This window comes from Heterocephalus glaber, unplaced genomic scaffold, assembly GCF_053883595.1.
Source record: "Heterocephalus glaber isolate CG9 unplaced genomic scaffold, H.glaber_assembly_v1.0 deba00000331, whole genome shotgun sequence".
NCBI classification, from domain to species: Eukaryota; Metazoa; Chordata; class Mammalia; order Rodentia; family Bathyergidae; genus Heterocephalus; species Heterocephalus glaber.
Genome location: NW_028258142.1, coordinates 26,852,795 through 26,874,603, shown reverse-complemented (window position 1 = coordinate 26,874,603; position 21,809 = coordinate 26,852,795). Strand labels below are relative to the sequence as shown.

The 21,809-nt window shown below is 36.3% G+C and overlaps 1 protein-coding gene across 10 annotated transcripts in view; it reads right to left on the bottom strand.

Annotated features, from left to right (window-relative positions):
- Nucleotides 1-1,088: 1,088 nt before the first annotated feature.
- Ccdc68 (coiled-coil domain containing 68) overlaps nt 1,089-21,809 on the bottom strand; it is a 161,623-nt gene continuing 140,902 nt past the window's right edge. For all 10 annotated transcript variants that reach the window (XM_087192385.1, XM_087192371.1, XM_021239205.2 and 7 more), the window contains 2 exons: nt 8,654-8,730; nt 1,089-5,924 (listed from right to left, as the gene is read on the bottom strand). In XM_087192385.1, the coding sequence (XP_087048511.1) occupies nt 5,867-5,924; nt 8,654-8,730 (135 nt within the window). In that variant the 3' untranslated portion in view covers nt 1,089-5,866. The remainder of the gene's footprint in view (nt 5,925-8,653; nt 8,731-21,809) is intronic.

Sequence of the window (21,809 nt, the reverse complement as noted above, 5' to 3'; positions counted from 1 at the left end):
ATGAAATACACACAAAAGTTCTATTTTTGCCTGTCCAATCTGTATCTTGTATTTGCGCTTCATTTTCTTGTGATATTCCAATGGCTAGGATAGCAGTGCAAGCACATTTACCATTTCCCATTGTTAGTGGGGAAAACATTAGCTTTTCACTATTTATGATATTACCTGAAGGTTTGTCATGTGCTTTTTACAAGAATGATAATTTTTTTCTATGATTCCAAGCTCCCATAATTTTATCATGAATTGGTAATTAATTCTGTCAAATATTTTTCTTTATTAAAATAATCACATAATTTTCTGTACTTTGTGTATTAATCAGTAAATTACACTGATTAAATTTCTAATAAGAAACTAAGCACATCCCTAGGATACATCCCAATCTGTCACAAATCTACAATAAATTTAAACACTTCTGAATGTAGAGGAAAAGAAAGATATTTCTTTTCCATATTAGATTTATAGCTGAGACTGTTATAACAAAAGACAAACTAACAAAAGGAAAATATACAAATTTATTTAAGTTTTACATAACATGGGCACCATTATAAGGAAATGAAGACCAGAGAAATGGATAAGCTGCACATTTTTAATGCTAGACTTGCTAAGTTGTAGAGAAATATGATTGGACAAAGAAGGGACAAAATAGGAATAAATTAGAAGGGATTGAGCAAGGTTATTTCTTCTGACTTTTTCTGGATCCCTGTGTCTTTAGAAATAAGAACATTACTTTCCTCTGGATAATCAGAGGGGAACTTTCTAATGAGTGTCTTGTAGGAAAAGGTCAGAAAAATCCTTGCTAGGTTTTATGACTTACTTCAGAGGAGAAAGTAGGAAAGTAAAATGAATTTCCTGCTTCTGCTCTTTTCTCAAAGGCCATTGTACCATATGTGAGGATAGCATGTCTTGAACTCCATAAAAAGTATATACTTTAATAATAAAGCAGTTGAATATAATTATTTAAATCTTTATTGCATCCTTAACATTTTACACAAAAATAAAGGATAAAAGGAGGGATGTAAGAAAAGAAAGGAGGAAAAGAGGGAAGGAGAAACAAAAGAAGTAACTAAAGGAATTACAATAGTTATGAATTAGTTGGACCACTTTTTTCATTAATTTTATTGATACATTTTAGGTATACAATATGCTGACATTCATTATTGGGAGTTTATACCTTTACATGATATATCTTTTTTTTTCGTACCGGGGATCGAACTCGGGTCCTTGCGCTTGTGCAGCAGGTGACAAAACCACTGGGCTAAATCCCCGGCCTACATGATGTATCTTGGTTCTTTTTTTTTCCCCATTCCCCTGCCCTCCCGTCAACCCCTCCACCCCTCCCCATTCACAAAGAATTTGTTTCCATTTTTTTTCCTTTTTTCGTTTTTATTTTTTTCCCTTCTTTCCTTTCCCCTACCCCACCCAATGCTCATTCCCCTTTGGACCTTTTCTTCCTATTTCACATTATCTATTATACATTTTGATCCTCATTTACATTTTCAGTTTCTCACACCAGAGAAACTATTCAGTATTTACACGTGTGACCTATTTATTTCACTTAAGAGTATGGCCTCATCCATTTAGCTATAAATGTCTCTAGTTTCTCATTCTTTATGGCAGAGTAGTACTCAGCTACCTCACCTTTGACAACGGAGCCAAACACCCTCACTGGAAGAAAGATAGCCTCTTTAATAAATGGTGCTGGAAAAATTGAGTTTTAATTTGCCAAAGATTAAAACTAGACCTATATCTCTCACCATGCACTAAACTAAAATGAAAATGGATTAATATTAAAATAGAAACACTAAACTGGCTGGAAGAGAGGTTAGTTGGAGCACTTTTAAGTTCTGGGTGGCTAGGATAACTACTGAGACATTAATAATGATTCTGTATTTATTTGCAAGTCAGAGGAGAGGTAGGGATTTCAAACAGAAGTATAGAAAAATTTGAAAAGTACATGTGCTCCTCTTCATTTCATAAAATGACCATTATTTTTTAAATTTAGAATAAGAACATAATATATTTTGCAGTTAATTTGGCTCCAGAAAAAATTAGCAGACAATTCAGGAAGCTATTTAAATATCTTCACTGATAAAGACAACCCATATATAGTATGTATTATATAGAATGAACAGTCACATAAATACTACTTAATTCATTCTCTTTTCTTAATCTCAGTTTCAACTTATGTTTCTCATTGTCCTCATCCTCTTCTTCAGCTTTCAAACTTTAAAAACTTTTATTGATTGATTGATTCACTGAATTGCAATACTAGGGACTGAACCCAGGCTTCTCTGGATTTTTAAAAGACAGGGAGGGCTCACTGAATATTAACTGGGCACTTAATCCTCACAAGACACTTGCAGAAGGCATTTTTATTTCCTTAATGGTGTCTGATGCCAAACATATTTTAGGCTACGTTCCTTTGCCATCTTTGTTTCTTCTGTTTTTGTGTGTCTTTTTTAAAATGTTTTTTTTATTTTGGGACAAGGTCTTGCTGTGTAGTTCAGGCTGTCCTTGAACTCACTGTGTAGCCCAGGCTAGCCTCGATCTTGCAGTGATTCTCCTGCCTCAGCCTCCTGAGTGCTGGGACTACAAGCATGCACCACCACATCCGGTCCTTTTACCATTTTTGGATCAAAGAATGTAAAAATGATGGAACTTTTAGATAATTCACAGTTGAACGTTCTGACTTTTATCAGCCGTAGCTTTGGCAAGTCGAGATTCTGCTAGGTATCGCTAACAATAACATGGAGATGGAAACCACTGACATCAGCTGCTCTTTTCTCTGGTAGTCCAAATCTCTTCTGTCTTCTCCCTAAGACGGTGAAGAATGAGAGCTGACCGCTAGTAGACTGAGGGGCCCAGTTCAGTGTATTCTGTGTTACCAGACTCGCACATCAGGGGCCTGCTTCTCCCAACAGGAAGTAGAACTGAGAATAAAAACCAGTAAGCCTCACAGTGATGTAATCATTATGTACAGCAAACACTATTAGAAATTTTAAAATTAAGCAAAAAAAAAAAATACTACTTAATTCATTTATGCCTAAAGACTGCAATGTAAAAAGAAATAAAAACAAAAAACTACAAACTGTAACATTACTTCTCTTTATTACAAGGCATTTTATATGCAATTATTCAAAGGATATACTATCTCAATTTTTGTTGTTCAAATACTTAACAACAACTTGTGTTTATATGGATATACAATCAAAGTACTACTGAGCTCCTCTTCATTTCATGACTTCATGTATAAACTTAAAGGCTCCTTCAGACATTAATTAGCATATTTAGAAGTATAGTTTCTTGAACTATAATTGGTATTTCTTTTCCTATATTTTCTGTACAGTTATAATTTCAGGCTAATAGATTTCATTCCCCATTGTAGTCTTTTGCTTTATCACTCAAATGTTTATTTAAAATATAATTCAAATGATAAAAAGCTAAAACAATAAGGACACAAGAAATAAATATGTGACAAATAAATGATAAGCCTATAAAAATATTATCTTACTATAAAGATTCTCTTGTATTTGAAGAGTTAGATCTTCTCAGGCTTCTAAAACTGACTATTGTTACTTTCAGGAAATCCAAAGACCATTTCAAAATGAACCTGGAGTTCTGATGTGCAGGTCTCAGCTGCACTATGTTAAACTGTACCTCCGTATTAAAATATAATATAATAAAACCAAAATTAAACTCCACAGTATCTTTCTACCTTTGACTTTAGAATAAACTATTCTAATGGAAATCATCAAGATTTGGGGGTATGTTTGAACACTGCAAAAATCTCAAATTTATTATATTCCATTGGATGACTGAGGTATAAGAGGAACCAAAGTGATCTTCAAGTGAAAGTTCAATTGTTTTACTACAATGCTAAAGCTTGAAACAAAATTCATGCTCTCAATTTCCCTACAAATGTGTTCAAAAATGGAATACAAAGAAACTCTTCTTGAAATGTGGTATAAAGTCATAAATTATAAATGTAATATAAGCAGATTCTTTTGCAGAGAATTTTGTTTAAACTGAATTCTCATGACAGTAATCTAACAGGTAAAAGGCCAACTCATTTCAAGAAATACTGACTTTATCAATAAGTGTTGTTTCTATCATCCACAGGATAATGCAGGGAGATAAAAAGAAGTCACATGCTAACATAACAAGAGAAGGTATTTGAATGAATATAAATAGCCAAGTCAAAAGGTGCAAATCCTTACCCACAGTTAGCAATTCTACAAATTACTTAACCAATCTCAACACATCTTCCTCTGTAACACAGGGATAATACTATGGCCTGCTTTTGAGAGTTTCAGAGAAAACAAAAGGTAAAGTGCTTAGAATTTTTTCCAGCATAGTATAATATGCCCTAAATGTATTAGATAACTATATGCTAAGAACTTGCAACCAATAAAAATGTTTGCTAAGACATCTTCAAGCAGGAAACTCACACAGAATGCTTGTGCAACATTTCAAGGATTACAGTACTTGGATGAACTTAAAAATACATTACCTCATCTTACTTCTACATACTTTTAAAATATTTAATAGATAATACTGAGATTTTTATTTTCCATGTTGAAAGGATGGAAACATCCTTCCCAAGAAAATATTTGGAGTTACACACAAGAGAGGATGATCAGAAGCCTACAAACAATTCTCCTTTGGGTGACTGAGGTCTGTCCTTATTCATCTAACTAAAGTGTAGGCTGCTTTCTGAGTGTCAGTATGTTTGCATTTCCACAGGTCAGAGTTTGGCTTTACTCAGCAATCACAAATTCCATTTGTAATAAAGGTATGGATCAAAACTTAAAGACACTTTCACAGAAACTACAAGTATCATTCCATTTAAATCCACAATAGATGTGTTTCGGGGTGGTATGTGTTAGCAGAATTATTATTTTATACAGATATTAATGAATATCAATAAGAAAATTAGTCACAGAGGAAGAGTACACTGTACACAGCCCTGTGCATTTACGTGTGTGCTTTGCTTCTCATAAGGAATTTTTCAACCCAGATCAACTAAAATCAGTGCATTTCTAAGGTATGGGGAGGTAGTCAGTGTTCTCAACTTTGGAGAGCAATATTGGTTAGGGAGTTAGCTTAAAAGAATCTACTCCTGGGCCGGGGATTTAGCTCAGTGGTTTCGCTGCCTGCTGCGCAAGCGCAAGGACCCGAGTTTGATTCCAGCTACCAAAAATAATAAAATTTTAAAAAAAAGAATCTACTCCTTCCCCTGCCCATAATTCAGTAGAGAATAACACTCTCTCACTAACAATGGATCAAGAGATGAATTTAGGTAATGATAACTATTTCTCATTATCTAAAAATAAATTTAAAATATATCATTTCAATTCATACATATATAAATATATATATATATATACACACTCTTCCTTCTATTCACTCATATAAAAACTACTAACATGAGATCAAAGCCGTTGATCATAAAAGACCTCCTGTAGCAAAACTCTGAAAACCCAATTTAGATTTTTTTTTTTAAGTTTTAAGCAGAATTCATTTTCCATTATGCATAATCACCTGATTTCTTCACCAATTTAAAGTTTTGGGAAAATAATTGTTTCCCTCAAATATATTTATTTGATTTTCAAATATATTTATCTGATTTGGGGAAAATAATTGTTTCCCTCAAATATATTTATTTGATTATAAATATTTATATTTATTTGATTTTATTTGATTACCTTCCTGCAAAGCTACTGATGTATAATAAATTCCACTTAAATACAGGCATTGTGCCATTTCAACATGAATATTTTAAATGTTGTCTCTAAATCCAATCTAATTGTATTTCAAGGAATACATGAGATCCACATAATCTTTTTCAATCAGATCTTCATCCAGTTCATTTCCGCAGCCTAATCAACATCAAATACGGGGAAGTACCTTCAGTCTTCAGGTCACTGTAGAAGAGACAACGTAGTTACCAAAATGGAGCATGGTGAACCCTAGTGATATAAGGACTGTACCATCACCATAACAACTATACTACCCAGTCTGAATTAACTGCTTTGATCTAAGGGGTGCCCACTAAGGAATCCACTCTAATTAGCTCTCCTATGAGTACTACATGGTAGAAGTACACTATGAGCACATTTAACACAGGGAAATTAATAGGACAAGCGTGAGGAAGAGCAAGGGGGAAGCCAGACAGTCAGAGCCTGTGGCTACCTTTCCCCTCAACAGAGATGCCTGTCAGAATGAGCTGGAGATGAGAAAATACAAACAACTGCTCCCCCGGGAAGTTTCAGTTATCCAGGTCTCTCACAGCCTGAAATTCTTCCCTCCTTGTGTGATTCTAGCATTTAAAACTATCAATGTGTGTACATATGTATGCAGATACATAGCTAGTTATATACACATACATAGATATGTGTATATCTTGCTGTTTAACAATACAGCTGCTCAACTCAAGTAAATCACTTCTTCTGGTGTTTAACTCAAAAAGTATCTGTTTTAATGCTTGAGAAAAAAAAATCCTGCTTGTTTATATTTACATAGAACTATATATCTTGGGTGATTTAAAAAGTTTGCCAAGATTAGATTTTAAGCGTACATGATTTTATTTTTTTGCCTTGATGGCTACATTTGTACTCCAATCTCTTCCTAAAGTTATAATTCCATGTTACATTGATGAATCCAGGTTTACCTAACCACATTTCCATATTTCCATCCTTCAAGCTGGCAGTGGGCCATACTTCTTTTTGCAAAAGGGAGGGCTATCTTTATACTCCTAACATTGGAATTTCTACCAAAAAATCAAACAACAAAAGGGATATTCAAATAAGTCTCACCATTTCAATAGGAAATTAGCATAACTTGATTCTTCCCAAGTATAGGAAGAAAAGTCTTTAAAACAGTAAACCTTTAAGCCATGTATGATGGTGCACACCTGTAATCGCAGCTACAAGTAACAAGGGTTGATGATGTGAAGCTCAGTGGTAGAAAGCTTGTCTGGCATATGCAAAGCCCTGGGTTCGATCCCCAGTAACACACAGACACGCACACAAACACACACACACACATACATAGACACGCACACATAGACACACACACACACACACACACACTAAAGTTTTAAGTATTAATTAGCTGCAGATTTAAAAACTGGCCAAAGAAATCATTCCCACCAACCCATTCCCTACATATAGCCAGATTTGCAGCACTTAGTACTACAGTAACACACAGACACGCACACAAACACACACACACATACATAGACACGCACACATAGACACACACACACACACACTAAAGTTTTAAGTATTAATTAGCTGCAGATTTAAAAACTGGCCAAAGAAATCATTCCCACCAACCCATTCCCTACATATAGCCAGATTTGCAGCACTTAGTACTACAGTAGCTCCAGTATAGATGAGCCCAGTCCTTTCTCCTTTGTGCCTTTGCTCCAGTCTGGCTCTATGCCCTCTAGGCTCAAAGGTGCCCAAGGTGACCATGATGCCTCACTACCTCCTGGGAAAGGTCTCTGCATGGAAGGAAGAAGAACACTGACCATTCATTCTCCCTTCCCTTGTGAAGTCATACTTGCCTTCCTATTCCAAAGCTTTCACCTCTTCCCACACTGAAGTGACTACTTAGCTCCCTGCTTCTGAAGTGGGGACATCCTTAGAAACCTCTGGAGGTTACATTCTTTTCTGTTTTAAAAATTGTGGTGATTGTGGCCAAAAAGTTAAGAACTTGGAACCTGGAGGCCCCAAAATTTTAGAGGACTTCATCCGTAATAGTTTCAACTCTAGTCTCTAACTACATACATCATTAGCAAAGTGAGACATTGTTGCAGGGAGTCGTAAAGAGAGAGATGAATCTGTCTGAATTCCTAGACTGATGCTAATCACAGCGAGTCTGATTTTCCACCTCAGGCACTCTGCGGAATAAAGTTTCAGAAAATGAGATTCTGCCCTAGAGGGACCAGACTGGGAAATTTCAAAGCTGCTAGAACAGGAAGTTTTTAATCACTTTTAAATGATACATGTAATTACAGGCTATGTTTTCTTTTAAGTGATAATTTCCCAGAGTTTATGGAAATGAGATTTGAGTCCAGATTAAAACCCGACTTAGATGGTTTTACCCATGATTTTCATTGCTTTCTTGAGTCACTATTATTGTTAGAAATCATTCATTACTAGGTTGGTGTTAAAGATACTTGTTCTTGGCAATGCAGAAAATAAAAAGAAAAAAAGGAACTAGTCCTACTCCTGACTTGGTGATATTTACAATCTACCAGATTTGAGGGATGTCAGAAAAATTTCAATAAATACTAACAACTCATGATTAAAATCTCTTTCAATAGCATAAAAATTATGAACAGAAGAAGAAGGAAAATACAGGAGACTATCTGGAATAGTTGGAGAAAGTGTTGAGGTTGAGGTTTGGCTTGTTTTAGGGCAAAGGGGGAAAAGTATCTCAATTTTTAATTGATTTATTCAGTAAATATTGATATGTTAGGCTTCACAAATTCAAGGGTGAATAATATTAATACGGTTTTGAATTCAAACCAGTAGAGACATAAAAGAAAGGATTACATAAGCATTAATGGATTGGAGTCTTTCTCAAATGGACTAAATATCAACATTGCTAAACAGAGGGGGAGCTGGGAGAAGAAAGATCTTACCTTGTAGAGACAGCCTTAGATACTTTTGTCCTAGCAGTTTCAGACCAAAGTGCCACCTTGGTTTTTAGTTCTTTATTCTGAAATTGAAAAAAAAATTGCAGCAATCAGAAGACATCTAATAGCTAACCGACCCATTAGCTATATCCTTAATGTTCTGTTCAACCCACCACCTGCCTCACTCCTTAGAAGAATGTTTATGAAAAAAGTCAGTTAAAAGTCATTAGGGCTGGGGATTTAGCTCAGTGGCGCCATGCCTGCCTCGCAAGTGTAAGGTCCTGAGTTTGATCCCTAGTACCAAAAACAAAATAAAAAGGAAAAGTCATTAAATATTATCTCTGAAGATACTAATACATACAGAAACCTGTTTAATATAGCAATGGATTAAAATATAGTGTTCTGACTTAGCTTATGAAATTCATCAGCTAAGCTATTTGTTTGATTCTTTTTCAGGGATTCCTTTATACTGGCAAGGAAAACTTTGTTAAAGATACCCATATTGATTACACAACTGTCTCTTTTGTGCAATTTCATACTTGTAAACCACATGAAAATAGGCATCATCTCTACTGCTCAAAGCACCTTTAATCTTAATTTTCTCTTTGAAGATTTATATTCTTCATCTCTACATTAGTGGTAAATGATACATATCCTTCTTTTCATGGATAAGTTGTTGGAAGAAACAAATATCGTGTAATCAGATTTCATATCTGGAAGCATTCTCATAATTCTAGGAGATAGTAGATAACTGTTGATAAGAGAATAAGCTCTCAAGTAGAATCAAGTATATCATTTACTACCTATGTGACCTGCTTTAGGTTACTTAAACTCTTTGGTGTCTTCATTTGTATAACAAACACAGTAGCCCCATCTTCACAGGTTTAAAGTGATTTCAGATCTGTAAAGTACTCAGCTCAAGGCCTAGCACAGATTTTATGGCTTAAAGGCAATTAGTTATGGTTTTGTAGTCTAAATGCCATTTTTATAACTAAAACTTGAGATCCAAAGTCTTTAAATGCCCGACATCCTGTTAACGACAGAGATAAGGGTCAAGATGGGACTTCCCAGTCCAGTGACAATGCTTTCTTTACCACATAACTAAGTCATTAAATTTCATTTCTCTGATCTGAAAAGTGACTCAAGAGTGAAACATCATGACCAGGGTTCACTGGCAGGCCAGAGGTCTTGAAATCATGCTGACTTCTTAAAGAATACTCTTGGAGCACTGCATGCCTGCTCTGCCACTGCCAGCTGTCTTGCCTGCCCCATGTGGGAAAGGAGCAGAGGAACACCACACACACACACACACCACTGTCACCACGGAATGCTTCCTGCATCCCTCGTGGGAAAGGAGGACAGCTGCAAAACTACCAACTCCTCGTTGTCTCTGCACCTTGGTTCTCCACAGCACAGGGTGGCAGAGGTGACAGGTAAAAGACCAACTGGATTGAGGAGAAAACCAACAATCTGGAGGAGAGTGGAGCAGAGTTTCACACCAGCGCTGAGACGGGGTAAGATACTGCCTTGGGAGACAGGCTTGGAGAGGGTCAGAGCTAGACAAAGATCCCCTGAGGTCTCCTGAGAAGCTCAAGCTCAGGCCAGGAAGATCACAGGGCCTGTATTTTGTGGTGGGAGGCCAGGTTTGGTGGGTATAACCTTCAGAGGAGGGATCTAAAGGAGATTAGCATTTAGTCCAATATTCTGATTTCCAGCACTGCTGCCTACATCCAGCAAAAAAAAAAAAGTGGTCTAATTTACTGTAGGTCAGTATCTGGGTTGCCTAAGTCTATACTAAAATCATAGATCTCTTTGCTTTGGTTAAGAATGAATGGCTGTTAGGATTTGTCAGTATCTAGCTCATAAGTGATGCTATTGTTGTCACTGACTTTATTACTATGGAGGAGGCAACATAGTCGCAGTTGTCAATTGGTTCTCTGTATGCCAATGTCTGGATTGCCTAGTAGTCATAAACAATGTTGCAGCCCATTCCTGGAGAACTGGGCACTGGGCCAAAGAAGTTGCAACCTCCCCTCCCAAATAAGCCAAAGTAGCTAGATCCTGGGACAGAATAAAAGGCCAACAGTCAGCCATGCCCAGAGGATATCCACAACAAAACTACCCACTCTTATCAACCAGCAAATCCTAGCAATCAAACAAATATATATATATATATAAAGGAAGAAGAAAAGGCAAGAGATGACCCCCAAAACTCCGACTCCCCCAAAGCTGATATAGGGGGCACGGAGGGAGAGGAAATCATAAGGTATACAGCAGAAATGTTTAAAAGGGTATCAGTGAAGGTAATAAAACAATTCAATAAGATGCTTAAAAAATTCAAAGAAAATGTAACTAAACAGATAATGATCCTATGAAACAAATGATTGGTGGGTCTAGAGAAAACTCTAATAAAAATCTAGTTCAGGTAAAGAAAGAGATGAAACAAATGAATTCCTAGCATTAAAAAGAATGAGAGTCCACAAAAAAGTTCCAAATAGAAATCCTGCAGATTAAAAAGTATGAGTGAACATATAGACAGCAGAAGTGACTAATGTGAGGTCAGAGTATCACCTACATGACAGGGCTGTGGTTAGTGATCAGTTAATGAGAGACACCTTAAAAACAACAAGAGGACATGAAAAATGGATTTAACATCTTCTTTATCCAGTTTCCAGTTGATGGGCATTTGGGCTGTTTCCAAGCTTTAGCTATTACAAACTGTGCTGCTATGAACATGGGTGCACATATATCACTGTGGTATGATTCTTTTAATTCTTTGGGGAAGATACCCAGCAGTGGAATAGCTGGGTCAAATGGGACCTCTAGCCCTAGTTCTTTGAGGTATCTCCATACTGATTTCCACAGTGGTTGCATCAGTCTACACTCCCACGAACAATGGAGAAGGGTTCCTTTCTCCCTACACCCCCGCCAGCATTTGTTATTGGTTGATTTCTTGATAGCCATTCTTTCTGGGGTGAGGTGGAATCTCAGTGTTGTTTTCATCTGCATTTCTCGAATGACCAGTGATGTTGAACATTTTTTCCTATATTTATTTGCTGCTTTTAATTCTTTGTCTGAGAAATGTCTGTTCATTTCAGATGCCCATTTTTGAATTGGTTTTTTGAATTTGGGGGGTCTGATTTTTTTCAATTCTTTATATATTCTAGATACTAGTCCTTTGTCTAAGGTACAACTGCTAAAAATTTTTTCCCACATTGTAGGTTGTCTCTTAGCTCTGTTGGTGGTTTCTCTTGCAGTGCTGAAGATGTGACTTTTTTATAAAATGGAGTACTACTCAGCCATAAAGAACTACAAACTAGAGATATTTATAGCTAACTGGATGCATATTGAGGCCATACTCATAAGTGAAATAAATAGGACACACATGTGTAAATACTGAATAGTTTCTCTAGTGTGAGAAACTGAAAGTGTAAATAAGAATTAAAATGATTAAAATGAATAATTGATAATTTGAAATAAGAAAAAGTCCAAAGATGTAGGGGTGGTGGGAGGGGAAGAGGAAAGGAAAGAAAGGAAAGGAAAAATTATGAAAAAGGAAAAAAAATGGAAACAAAGTCTATGTAAATAGGGAAAGGTGGAGGGGGTGAAGGTCGCACAGGTAATGGGGAGAAAAATAAGAACCAAGATACATCATGTACGGGTACAAACAAGCACCCAATGATAAATGTAAATGTATTATTTACCTAAAATGTACCAATAAAATAATTTAAGGAAAAATATGGATTCAACAGCTGCTAGATGACTCAGAGTAATCTAAGTAATTGGAGTTAGTAAAAAAATCAGAAGATGCCACAAAGCATTTAAAAAACCTGTTTATATAAGTAATAGCTGAAAACTTTCCAGATGTGGAAAAAGAATTTAACACACAGATAAGTGAGTCATTATGAACACAGAATAGCCATGATCAAAAAAAAGTGACTATACCTCATCAGAATTAAAATGACACAAATCCAACAAAACAGAATCTTAAAAGCTGTTCGAGAAAAACCAATGAATCACCTAGAAATGAAAATGCATCACAGTTACAGCAGACTTCTCAACACAAACTTTAAGGTAAGGAGAGTTTGAAATGAAATCTTTCAAGCCATAAACAAAAACAATTTCCAACCCAGACTAATATATCCTACAAAACTGTCTTTCACAATTGATGGAGAAATAAGATATTTCCATAATAAAGAACATCTAAAGGAATTCATGACCACCAAATTAACAGTCCAAAGAATTCCCAAGGATATCCTAGAAAGAAGCAATGAACCTAAAATGCCAAAATGTTCAAGAGAATGAATGCACCAGGTAAGGCTACCAATTAAGTAGAAGGGAAAGAAAGGAACAGGAAAATAATACAATGACAGGAACAAGTCAATACTTCTCAGTTATAACTATCAATGTGAATGTTCTCAATTCACCAATCAAAAGACAGAATCAAATTATAAAAAATGCTGGTAAGGATGTGAGGAGAAAGGAACTCTTCTACATTGTGGGTGGGAATATTAACTAGTACAACCACTATGGAAATCAGTGTGGAGATTTCTCAAAAATCTAAAACCAGAAATTCCACTTGACACAGATATTCCCCTTGTAGGGATCTTCCCAAAAGAGTTAGTCATCGTATTACAGGGATACATGCATACCCATGTTTATAGCAGCACAATTTATAATAGCTATAGCTTGGAAAGGGTGTATAGATCTATCAACAGATGAATGAATAAAGAAAATGTGGTATTTTTACAAACAGAATACTACTGTGCATAAAGAGAGATAAACTTGAGGCATTCGTAGCCAAATGAATGCAACTTGAGAACATAATGGTAAATAAAATGTCAGACACACAAGCTTAATTATCACATGATTTCTCTTTTAAGAGAATATATATATATATATATATATATATATATACACACACACACACAGATATATGAGAGAGAGCAAATAGAAGATAAATAGGAAATAAGGAGAACTTTTTCAAATGGAGGGACAAAAGATGTAGAGAGAGGAAGGAAAGAGGTTGGGGAAAAATGACAACAGAGAAAAATGATAATGAAGATGGAGCTTTTGCGAATGGGAAGGGGACCAAGAGTTGGAGGGAGCAAGGAGGAAAGAGAGATGCAGAGGAGAGGCAGGGAATGAAAAAAGATGAATTATCTGCATGTACCAACTCCCCAAGACAAATTTAGTCATTATGTACTGCAAATGGACAAATACATATTTTTTTAAAGCAGCGAAGAATTCATAAGGGAAAAAAAGACACACCTGTATGGAAGTGTCTGGTATTGACACACAGCTAGGTGTAAGATGACAGATGAGGCCCTGGCCTTACTCTTTTTTTTTTGGTACTGGGGATCAAACTCTGGTCCTTGCACTTAAAAGGCAGGAGGCGGAACCACTGAGCTAAATCGCCAGCCCAAGGCCCTGGCTTTAAAAGAACACCAACACATTAGCTCCATTTCTTGTTAGGAAACCAAGGTTATAAAATTTCATATAATTAAAATTTAAATGGCATCTTAAAGACTCCATTTGTTGGTTTGGAGTAAACCAACACCAAAATGCACAGTTTTGGGAAACAGACATTAAAATTTTGGCAAATCAAGAAAGCTAACTGAGGGGCCAGGGATTTAACTCAGTGGTTCCGCTGCCTGCCTCGCAAGCGCAAGCGCAAGCACAAGGTCCCGAGTTGATACCTGGTACCAAAAAAAAAAGCTAGCTGGGTGAGGCGGTGCATGCCTATAATCCCAGCACTCAGGAGGCTGAATGCAAGAGAAGTGATGTGAGTTTAAGGGTAGTTTGGGCTACATGGTGATTTCAAGGCCATTCTGAACTACACAGCAAGGCCCTGTCTTAAAAAACGAAAACAAAAGTAAAAATAATGCTGATAAGTGCCTATCAAATAAGATTTTTGCCAGGTATTTTATATAAATTCTTTCTTTGATGGAAATCAACTCTACATAACATGCATATTATGCATTATAACAGTATGCATATTGTATATTAAAATTATATAAAGTTAATATGCATAATGTTTATGATACATGTATAACTTCATTAATGATACAGAGTTGGCAAAACTCAAACTAAGTAGCTGTTCTGGTAAACCACAGAGAGTATGTGTGGCATTAGTATACAGATGCTGAGGCTTTATGTAGCCTGTTTGATTCTAAAGCCCACGCATTTTGTTATTTTTTTATGTGACCACAAGAACTAGCTGAGACTTGTTATAAGTAAGAAAACAGTGATTCCATGAGATCAGAGATTCAGGGATTTCTGAAAGGATAATGAACATAAAACAAAAGAAAGCAAGATATCAGGGCATGAATCAATAATCAGTCTAACTCAGCCATTCAGTCCCACACATATATGTCCAAGTTATTTTGTCCCTGTCCTGTGTACAACACTGAGCCAGGACCAGGAGGAATGTGAAGAAGCACAGAAAGGATGGTATCTTCTCCTTCAGTGTAGAGGATACACAATATGGTCAAAGTGACAGAAAATTTATTTAAAATAAATTAAATAAAAGCAACTCAAGGAATGCCATAAAGCAGTAAGTAATTGATGACTACAGCAAAGAGGTAAACAGAAATCAGTGGGACTTGAATAATTTAGGACATTTTCATGCAGATAGAGATTTAATCTGGATTTTAAAGACAAAGTGAAATGGATGAGGTGGAAAAGAAGGGAGAAAAAAACTAAGACCATGATTCTCATAGTGTGATCCTGGGATCAGTAATCTTGACATCACCTACATACTTGTTAGACACACAAATCCCCAATCCCCAGCCAGACCTACTGAACCAGAGGGGAGCTGCTGGGGTGCATTAAGAAGCCTATCAGATGACTCTGAGGTGCTCACAGTGGAGAACCCGGGACTGATAAAGTGATTTCCAGTCCTGAGTGTGCATTAGAATTGCAGGAAGAGCTTAAAAACTGATGGATACCTGAGTCCCTTCCCCAAGATGTTCATTTATTTGTAGTCTGGGTTCAGGTGTTTTCCAAATTCTGTAAGGGATTCAAATGCACAGCTAAGATAAAGAACTCCTGAGGGGAGGAATCAGAATCAAGATGTGAATTTTTCCCCATCTCGGCCCCTAGCATCCACATTGAGTAATAACTAGAAGATTGAGCCAACACCATCAGGCACATTAATCATTTCACTGTGATCCTTCAAGAGTTATTCATTTAAATCTCATCAAGGAAATATACTTCAGATTTGATTAATTGATAATAAAGATGTTCCTCATATAATGGAGATAAATCTAATATACATTCCAAACAAGTGCAGGCATGTATCACAGGCCAAGTATGTGGCTGAAAAAAAACCTCCCCCACTCCAGTACTTTACAAGTTAAGAAGCAATCAGAAATGTAAAAGTGTGATGACAGTCACGATCAGAATAAGAATATTCTGTGATTGGACAATTACATAGAAGCTATTTGGATGTTTTCCAAAATAAACTTCCATTTTCTCAAGTTGGGAGTCCCAAACAATAAAAAAGCATGAATTATTATGTTTGAGATCTTAAATTTATTTCAACTTCCATATCAATTTGTTCCATCCACCAGATTAAGGTTTTTATTTTTAATTCATAGCCTTTTCTATCCATTTCTTTAAGTAGGACATTCATATGAATGCGTTTCACTATGTTATTCATTTATAAAAGTACAAATAACTGTTCAGATAGTTTTGTCATTATTATGACTCTACCCTAGGATAGTTTATAGACATAGTTTTCCAAAATAATGTTTTTGCACATGTAATCTTTTATCAACAGAAATTCTAAGAATTAAATTTTAAGAATAGTGATGATTATATAAAGTGGGATAAGCTCCAAAGATTAGAAAATGGTGTAATTTCTGAAGATTCATTTCCATATGAGATCATTAGTGAAGGAGTTAGAAATGCATGAAATATAAGATGAATGTCACAGTTGTAAATTATGATGATGAAAGATATGGAAAAGTAGAAAGAAAGTAAATAATTTAGAGAAAGTTAACCAGAAAATCTCTGATGATATTTAAAGAGGTTTAAAAGACTCCAAGGCTTTTAAAAGTAGAGTTATATGAATTAATTTATCACCCATTTGGAGGGAGAAAAAACACACTAGACTAGAAAGAACACCACAGAAAAAGAATATTTCTTTCCATGATATGAAAACTAAGACTAAAACAAAAATATTGAGTGTACTAACTCACAAGGGCTAAAATAAGTATAAATCATTGTGAAAATTTAATATGATATTCATTTGAAAATGTATATTGTGTACATGTACACATATGTTTCACATACAGATACACAAACACACACTTATTTGATCACTCAGATAAGCAGATATCAAGGTAGGATAGTCACATGCTTTGAAGTCAAGTCAATTCACATGTAAGATCTGCCACTTGCTAACTGAGTGATATTGAATAAGTTTCCTAACTTCTCTGAGTCTCAGTTTTGTTACTTGCAAAACATGATGAATAATAACTTTCCCCTGGAGAAGCTTTGAAGATTAGACAAAATGAAGTGCAGCCCAGTAGTGTAATGGGTAACTTGTCTGACTATGGATCAGAAAATAAAGTATATAGCATGTGTGAAAACAAATATAAGTATGGATGAAAAAATGATGCTTTCTACATGATGTAAAAAGTTGATGTTTAAAAGGATTGTTCTGGAGGCTATTTTTCATGAACTGATTCCAACCTTATTGAATAAATGTCAAAATAGAGTGATCTTAAATTTGCAGTACAGGCTAGAACACCCCTGCATAGATCATCCCAGTTTATGCACTTTACATTCAAGCACTCACTGGGGATAGGCTAGGAATTGATGTAAAGTTGCTCAATCAGTCATGCACTCCACTTAAGATACCTGGTCAATACATCTGCTGAGTGACACCCTCCCTGACCTCGCTACTCTCTGACTCCTCAAAGACAGCTGGACCCAGCACTTACAACATTTCCTGGTACATCATAAATACATGAAAATACTTGCTAAACAAATAAATTAATGTGATTTGGACTTTTTTTTGCTTAAATTCTTTTATTGGTACATTTTAGATATACAATACATTTACATTTATCATTGGGTGCTTGTACATGTACATGATGTATCTTGGTTCTTATTTTTTCCCCATTACCTGTGTGCCCTTCCCTATTTACATACTTTGTTTCCATTTTTTTTTCTTTTCTCATAATTTTTCCTTTTCATTCTTCCCTTTCCCCATCTCCTCTCACCACCCCTACCCCTTTGGACCTTTTCCTATTTCAAAGTATCAATTGTTGGTTATTAATCCTTTTAATCCTTATTTACACTGTCAGATAAATAACCTAATACAGAACCTCAAACTCTTAGATTTGGACTTTTTAAAGCTCAATGGAACATGGTAACATTCAAAGAATGTTTCCTGACAAGGAAAAGATTTATCTACTGGGGAAAATACATTTTGAGAACATAAAGACACTCATCAGATACTGCTACTTTTTGAAGTCTTATTTATAAAATAACATATTAAAAACACTGGGCAGGGTTAAGCTACATATGGAGAGCTTAAAACAACACAGAGAGGTGCTGTCACATCTCTGTGGAGTCTGCAGCAGACCAGCAAGGATCCACGAGAGGAACTGTTGCTGTCACCACCGAGGAGCAAGTCAGCAATCATTTGCTGAGACTAGAATATAAACACAGAATACAATGGCAACAGACAGATTTTTCTGGTCCCACTACTGGTCAAAACATCGACTGGATTAATGTACACCATCTGGGATAAGTTGCCATTTTACTTAGGACAATAAAATCTGCTTTGAGGATGATACAGATACAACTAAAGAACATACAATTGATTTAGAAGCACATGTAAAGGTAGCAATGTCAGTGCATTGACTCTGTGGTGAGTTAGAAATTAATTAGGACCAGTTCCCAGGACAATAATGAGGTGAAACACCAGAGAAAGATGCCTACTCTAAGATAGAAAATGTATCACATATCCCAATAATTAAATCAGTATGGTATTAGAGCCAGAAAAGGCTGACAAGCTATTGGAACAATTTCCAACGTAAGAATTTAGGATAAATGGGTGTTTCAAATTCATTCACTGGCCAGTAAATTCCAGAGTGCAGGGCTCATGTCTATTTTGTTTCAACAGTTTTTCTGAATAAATCCCTATACTGTAGTAGTCACTTGTCTTAGTCATTTTCCCATTGCTGAGACACAATACTCAACACCCACAACTTAAAGGAAGAGAGGTTTATTTTGGCTCACTGTTTCAGTCCATGGTTGGCTGGCTCCATGACAGAAACATGATGGTGGAGGGGCGTGGTAGAGGAAAAGGTGTTCAAACCATGGCATCCAGGAATCAGAGAAAGAAGTGAGGAGCCAGGGACAAGAGTATACTCTTCCAGTCATGTGTCCAGTGACCCACATCCAACCAGACCCTGCCTCCTAACAATGCATTCAGCTACTGAATTCATCAGTGGATGACTCCATCAGTGGATGATTCCACTGCACAATCTAATCACCTTCCAAACTTTACGGGACATTTTGGATCTAAACCACAACATCACTCAGCCAGGTCTTGTGGAGCTAATTATATAATCATTAATGTGAACAAATAAAATGATTTAAAAGTTTTTTAAAATTACACTACAATAAGCATATATATATATATATATATATAAACTTTATGGTATTTAACAGGAACACAGATTTTCACAGAAATATAAACAAGCATGCTGAGTAGTTCCCTGTGGATGAGATTTTTGTGAGTGATTTTCTTAGTCTATTTCATTATCCCTTTGCCTTAACTTATGTGGAATATATGAATATATATTAGTTATGAGAATATATATAATATAAAATATGTTAACATAGTCATAATAGAAAAAGCATTTTATCAAGTAACATTTTCCAACTGGCCACTATGAAAGACTGAACAAATTTCTTTAGAGAGCTTTGTTTAGGCGGAAGAGACTCTAAGTTTTCATGAGTCACATAATCTGGAGATCCTTTGACAAAAAATAATCATCCATTATTGGTCACCTGAGAGACTACCAGATTTGAGCCTATAATTCCAAAATCACTGCATTTTCAGCTGTACAGAACCACAAGCAATGTGTAAATGGTCCCATATACCCTAGAAAGGGAGAGCCTCAGGAAGGCATGAGGATCAATGAGCTCTCTCCTCTAGAATGAGAAAAGAATGGTATTCCCCCAAAAGACAGAAAAGGGAAACAGAGCTACAAAATCAAAGATATCAAGTATTTACAACCTTGAGAGGCCCGCCATACCATTGGTAAGTGCACCCAGATCACAGGGAGCAGCTGTGAGAACCAGAGTGGTGCGGCTGCTGGCGGATCCCAGTCAGAGTTCTGCCCCTGACACCAGAGGTTCGGGCACACCAGCCCAAGCCAAAGGACTGCCCAGAAAAAAAATGCACAGGTGCATAAACTTCAGCCAGAGGCCCTCCATAACATCGGCCACAGCCAAAGGCCCACCTGGAAAAGAGCGGCACAGGCACACAAGCAACAGCCAGAGGCTCACCCTGATACCATTGATAAGTGCATGGAGACCCTAGCCAGAAGCTTGCACAGACCACAGGAACTGGGGTGCACAGTCCCCAGGAAAAATCCCTCCCAGACAACAGCTACATAGGGGCCCCAGTGAGAGGCACACCTAGATACCATCCAAAGTGTGCACAGGCCCAGCCAGAAGCCTATCCAGGCAACAGGTCAGCTCAGGAATTGGTGTGCTGGTGAGCAGCAGAGTAAAGGCTGCTTGATGGCTTGCTGAGAATTAGAGACCACTGAGTGAGCAAAAAGTCACCTCAACAAGGCACAGCAGGCTGCATCTGTTGAAATGAGAAAACACATACATAAGTCTCAAAACCAGACTTCCAAATCATCTAAGGCAACCCTAAAGGGAAACAAGATGGAAAAATCTGATACTCAACCATTTGGATGCCCTGAACTGGCAACAAAAGAGGACCTGGAAAAAATGAAATCAGAAATAATTTGTAAGATAACAGCAGACATTGTGCCATAGGACAAGACATGATTAATAAATCTAGAGCGGACACAGATAAAAAAAATAGAGGAGCTGAGGAACATGAAAAGAAATGAAATCCATAAAACAGATTTCCAGGAGATTAAAAACTCCATTGAAAGTTTACACAGCAGAATGACTCAATGCAATGACAGAATTTCAGATATAGAAGATAGGATTGCAATTAGTGACCAGGAAAAGAAAAAATTCTTAAAAATAGTAATGGACCACAAGAAATCAATCCACCAGTAGACAGATGATGCAAAAAAGAATAATATAAGACTGAGCAGAGTCAATGAAGAAACAAGAGAGAGTGCAGATGACACAGAAAAACTGTTCACAGAAGTAATGGCAGAAAACTTCTCAAATAGGGGAAAAGAACTTGACATACAGATAAGTGAGGCATATAGGCTAATCTCCAACTAGCTGTGATAAAAACAAATCTACACATAGGCATATAATAGTTAAGATTCCAGAAACCAAACAAAAGAACAAAATTCTATAAGCAGTTAGAGAAAAGAAACAAATCACATATAAAGGAAGCACATCAGAATCACAGCAGACTTCTCAGCACAAATCCTCGAGACAAGAAGAGATTGGAGTGAGGTATTTCAAGCCCTAAAGGAAAACAGCCTCCAACCCAGATTGATGTACCCTGCAAAACTATCTTTCAAAATTGATGGAGAAAAAAGATACTTTCATGACAAAGAGCACCTTAAGAACTTCATGAATATGAAACCAGCACTCAAAAAATTTTAGACAATATCGTAGGAAAAGACAACAAAGATCACAACCCCAGGAAGCCCAGCAGAATGAATCCATTGGGCATGACAAGAAATTAAATGCAAAGGGGGAGAATCCAACAAAAAGAAAAAGTCATGACAAGGGTAAGTCAATATGTATCAGTTATAACCATCAATGTTAATGATCTTAATTCAACAGTCAAAAGAAATAGACTGGCAGAATGGGGCAAGAAGCAAAATCCAACAATATGATGCATACAAGAAACACACTTAATTCAAAAAGAAACTCATAGTCTGAAAGTTAAAGGGTGGAAAACAATACTCCATGTGATGGGAACACGAACAAAAGCAGGAGTAGCTATCCTCTTTGCAGATCAAGTGGA